At 41.9% G+C, this 5,482-nt stretch overlaps 1 protein-coding gene across 1 annotated transcript in view; it reads left to right on the forward strand.

Moving 5' to 3' along the window:
- The first annotated feature begins 2,028 nt into the window (after positions 1-2,028).
- Positions 2,029-5,482, forward strand: part of LOC124474756 (membrane progestin receptor beta-like) — an 11,553-nt gene continuing 8,099 nt past the window's right edge. Inside the window, exons 1-4 of the mRNA XM_047031174.1 lie at positions 2,029-2,055; positions 2,459-2,858; positions 2,959-3,228; positions 3,366-3,581. Of these exons, the coding sequence (XP_046887130.1) occupies positions 2,559-2,858; positions 2,959-3,228; positions 3,366-3,581 (786 nt within the window). The 5' untranslated portion in view covers positions 2,029-2,055; positions 2,459-2,558. The remainder of the gene's footprint in view (positions 2,056-2,458; positions 2,859-2,958; positions 3,229-3,365; positions 3,582-5,482) is intronic.

Below are 5,482 nucleotides of genomic sequence, written 5' to 3' on the forward strand. Positions count from 1 at the left end.
CAGTTGTTGGAATACCACAGACAGTTGTTGTTGGGATACTACAGTTGTGTTGCATTAGCGTTTTTAAGCGAATTAGGCTACCCCATGCCATGCCCTTTAACATAAAAGTGGCTCCAGAAAGCGGCAGGAACGAAAAGAGCAAGATGTAAGGGTGGCAAAGCTGTCAAAACTATCCTCATTTGGATTGTGGCGAAGCGTGTTGAAGAGGACGCTACGTCTGACCCCCAGCCCGGCAACAGCAATGAGTGTGAAACTCAGCCACCAGGGTAGGCTAATAATTACATAACGTTTACTGTCTGGTGTATGCAGTTGACATGGCTATTAAACGTCATAAAAATGCACATATAGGCCTAGGCTACCAGGCAGCGGCCAGGTTAGATATAGTAAACTATGTTCAGGATGTAGTCGGAAAATAGCTAAAGCTAGATAGACTAAATGTAAACTAGCATATCTAACGAACATAAAATCAAATATTCACCATCGAAGTGACAGTTTGTTTTTTAATAGTACCCAGATAGCACACATGACAGATCGAAACGTCATTCATAACGTCGGATAAGCGTTGGTAAATGATCAGATTTTCTTCTCATCTCTGTGCTCTATTTCAAACGTCGCAGATATGTCGGCTCATGACTGACTGTTCCATTATGCTCATTCCGTGTTGTAGCAAGCATAATCTAGAGCCAGAGACTCGCGAGTCAGAGCCGTTCACTTTTGAAAACAGTCATCTATCTTCACATAGAAGGAGCAGTCGTTACCCTTAATTGTACATCATGAGTAGCCTAAATTTCCTTGCGCATCGCTAAACTGAAAACTCAATAATTTCGCCTGACGATAGGTCGGTAAGGGGCCCGTTGGTGAGATCTGCACTCGGGCCCGCCAAGTCCTTGTTACGCCGCTGAATAGCATACAGTTAATTATATGTTCAGATAGGAAAATGCATTAATTCCGTAAGGAATAACATTTATTTAGGATGAGAAATTTGGAAATGTTATTGTTTAATTTTGTACCATGCTTTGGCTTTGCCAATGTAAACTATGGTCTCTAGTCAAACAGACTTGTTATGGCGCATAGTTTTAAGGTGAGCTGAACCGTTCTTGTATAACCATAGCAAATGGTGTGTTTTAAATGTGTAACTGTTTATTGAGAAAAGAAAAGAACCATATATGGAAAAGGAAATAGAAATGATTGTAATTATTTTATTCATTCTGTACTATTACGTACAGATTTGTTTTTTATTTGATCCTGAAATATTTTGGTTTTAAACCATAACGACTTAGATGGCGAGCCTGTCCCAGTGAATGACATTCTACAGGAGGAACGTTTGGACACAGTGTGGCCAGCTGTGTTGGATCCTTTCCTACAGAGTGACTGAACAGATTTGTATCCAGATCTCGGATACTTGAATGTGATTTTGGTTTACTACCCGGGTAGAGTGATTTTCCATCTATTTTGTTTTCATACATCTTTGTAATCAAAGAGCTCTTTTATTTTGGGGATTTTCTAATGCAAGATAAAGCACTTTGTTGAATAGTGTGTTGCTTGATGATTGTGGAATAAACCTGCCAGCTGTTTTGTAAAAAGAAAAAGTAAAGTCTCCTTGTGAGTCTTGTCAATTATTTCTCAGAGCCTAGGTAATAGATATATAGCTTTCATTCTAATACAGGTTAGAGGTGCTACATGAAGAATGAAACTATTCTTGCCCAAATGCTTAGTGAATATAATAGAAGATGATATGATAGAAAACCATCATTTTCCAGTCAGTTGTGCTGGTTAAACCCTCTCTCTGTTAGTAATGTTAAGAATGTCTTGTGACTGTCAACCATGGAATCCCACAGTTAATGTTTGAGTCACCATAATTGTATTATGAGAAAAAGACTGTGGCACTGTGTGGAACAGACTGACTTTGTATGTTGGTTATGTAAAAAAAAATAAACGGAGAGAGAGAAAATAGTTTTGCATGTGAGCTCTGCTGTTGGATATAAGACTGAAAAGGTGGCCAAATGGATTTAGAGAGAGTGAGTGAGTGAGTGAGACGGAGGGTGAGACTATCAGGTAAGGCCCTCAATTGATTTTACTTTTTAAAGTGGGCTGGATTATACCACCCGATTAGGGGAAGTTAGACTTGTTTTCACAAGTTTTAAGTTTTCCAATGCTGTGAAAGTTGAGGCCAACTAGTTCTATGTTCACAATCAGTGGTTGTAAACATTTTGTGTGTTTGGATGTTTGTGCTGGTAACTTGATTGCTGGTATTTCGACTTTTGTGTGAAGAAGCATAAGATGCACACACACACCAAACACAAACATATTTTGCTGACCCTTAGAGAGCGGAACAACAGTTCTCAACAGTTTAGTTATTAAAGTGTGATCACCTGAGTTCTTTTGAGTTTACACATTGCTCACACATGCCTTATTTAAACATTGTTTATGTTTTGTTTCACACCTTTTATGTATGCAGATCCAACAGCCTCGTTTCCCCTTCTCTCATTCCTCCCTCTTCTTTCCCCTATTTTTCCCCCTCTGTCTCTTTCTTTCTCTTCCACCTCTCCACTCCCACTATGCCTCGTGTCACTTTCTTCTGCCCCACTGCTCTCTCCCTTAATCCCCTGGTTCTTCTCCCATCCTGCCTCACGCATCTTCTCCCCTCCCTCCACCCCACCGTACCATACACTTCTGTCCCTTCTCTGTTCTGGGAGCCTTACATTCTGTCTGGATACCGCCCCTCTGGCCTACCCTGGCGTTACTACCTCCTCAGCCTCCTGCAGGTGCACAACGAAACAGTCAATGTGTGGAGCCACCTGCTGGCTGGAGTGTTTGTGGTGCTGAGGGTGGCGCTGTTTTCTGTGATGTGTGGAGGGGTACTGTAATCTAAAAGGATTTCTTTTCACTGCGTTATTTGCATGTCTGTATTTGCTTGTGGTGGTGGTGTTATGTGGTGGTGTTTTTGTTATTTCCCAGGGCTTACTGGGGGTAAGACTGAGTGGTCCAGAGGGTTGGGGTCTGGGTGTGGACCTGTCTTCTCTGCCCCTGGCTCTCTACCTTTTCTCCTCTCTCACCTACTTGCTCTGCAGTGCTGCAAAACACCTGCTCCACTCACACTCTGAATCTGCTCACTTATCCTTCTACTTCCTGGATTCTGTGGGCATGGCAGTCTACCAGTACGGCAGTGCCATGGTGCTCTATTTCTATAGCTCCACCCCTACTTGGCAACACAGTGGAGTAGCAGAGGTAGGTAGTGGGAGGCTGGATTGGAGGAGACGGGCATTTAGTCTTCAGTCTGGTTGTTTAATCCTTTCGATCTCCTCTTCTCCTCTCCTCCTTTTTCTCCTTCTCTCCACCTCCTATCTCTTATTTTTCTCTCCCAGGTCTTTCTCCCATCAACAGCTTTGCTAGCATGGTTGTCATGTGCCTCATGTTGCTTTTCCAAGCTGCGTTACCTCTGGCCATACCCTCTTACCCGCAAGCTATGCCAGCTGGTGCCTACCGGCCTGGCTTACCTACTAGTATTCAGCCCCGTAGCCCATCGCATAGCAAACCAGCTCTGGGGATACACCTTTGCACTTCCACTCCATTGCCTGCAGGTGGGATGTTATCCTTTCATTTTAAATATATTTTTTTGTTTTGCATCTTATCTTCCACAGATTATTACAGTTTTTTCCAATTGCTCAGACCCAAAAATGTCAAATAACACACAGTTAGTGAAACCTGACACTCAAGGAGCAAAACAGAAGCCAAGACCTGCACAACTATAAGCATATTCTCAGCCTCACACTATTTGCAAAATACTACACACAGTGTTTTGCAAACAACTAAACACACTTTTCTACATTAGACACAGCAATGTAAAATTATGTCACTTAATTTTCTTTTTTATACACTGACTGGTAAAATGCCACTCATGTGAATGAATGGATCAAACAAGGGCGTCAGGTGTACAAGCACTCAAGTGCATAATTGTAAACATACCAATCATGTAAGCACTACAAAAAGGCAACAAGTCAGTGTACCTGTCCCGATCAAAAATGGAAGGCAATGTTGCAGGAAGAGGAAGAGGGAGAGTGAGGATGAGAGGAGAAGCCTGTGGAGGAAGAGTGGTAGGGAGAGGTAGACCTGGAGGCCATTGAAGAATAAGAATAGGACCAAATTGACAGTATCTAATGAAATACGAACAACATTGTTTGAACATGTTGTGAACCAAGGGGCAACATTGAGGCTGGACAGAGAGTTCAGCCAAACCTCAGCAGATATACTGTTGCAACATTTCAAGTACAGTACAGTAAAATGTAGCCTACTATGTGCACTACATCAGTACTTTGCTCACAGAGGTAAAGCGGTTCTATAAAGGCCAATTCCAGCTCACGCACTCTCACTAATTCAAGTCAGAGTTAAGTAGTCAAGCTAATTGCGCGTGCACCCTATTCTTAAGCAGCCCGAGAGGTAAAACATGGATCATACAATCCACCACGGCAAAAGCAATGCACACGGCCACATTACTTTTTCCAGAAATAACGTTCTCTTTAAATCGTGTACAATGACAGCTCCCTCATCAACCGCTTCATAAAAATTAAATGACACACCATGATTGACGTGAAAGGCTACGTAGGTCGAGGACCTTTTTAGACCTTTACAGACACCACATCTACATTTTTGACATTACATACACATCTAAATTGACTTTTTTGACACTGTTTAAAATAAATAGCCTACATTTAATCAATACATTATCCAATAGCCTAACTTTTTTATATGGTTTTTGTGCCTGATGCCTAATCATTTGAAATCACAAACTACCATAGCCATACATTTGATGGCTATGGTGTGTAGCCTATATCAATGCATTGTTCATCATTGTTTAATGCATTAGGCTAAATGTTGTAGCCTATGAAGGCTATTTAAAGGTCACATGACATGAAAACTTCACTTTAGGAGGTTATTTAACATTAATATGAGTTCCCCTAGCCTGCCTTTGGTCCCCCAGTGGCTAGAATTTTCAATAGGTGTAAACCAAGCCCTGGGTGTTCTTCTCCGCCTATGAGAAAATGAATGCTCAAACGCTCGGTTTGAAAATCTCCTCCTTTACCCCTTTTCCACCAATGCATTTTGGGTGCCGGTTCGGAGCCGGAGCCTAATCGCGAACCAGTTCTTTCTTTTTTGACAGACTGGGAACCGGAAAAGTGGTTCGTACGTGGTTCGTACGTGGTTCGCAACGAGCACCACTTCGAAGCTGGTCTAGTTTACGAACCAATAAAGAACCGCTTGGGGCTGGGTTACCGGTTACCGTAATTCATATTTCAGCTAAACGGTACTTGTAAATCAGAATCTGAATGAAAATGTATCGAGAAGTGGGCAGTGTAGTTGCTGAAAATGTGCTTATTTTATTGATGAAACTGCTAATTAGTAAATTTGCTCCGACTTTTATTATTCTCGATTGTAATCTCTTTCTATACAAATGGCGAGTTGAACAAACGCGTTGGATGCGCCG

Source organism: Hypomesus transpacificus, chromosome 12 (genome assembly GCF_021917145.1).
Source record: "Hypomesus transpacificus isolate Combined female chromosome 12, fHypTra1, whole genome shotgun sequence".
Lineage (NCBI taxonomy): Eukaryota > Metazoa > Chordata > Actinopteri > Osmeriformes > Osmeridae > Hypomesus > Hypomesus transpacificus.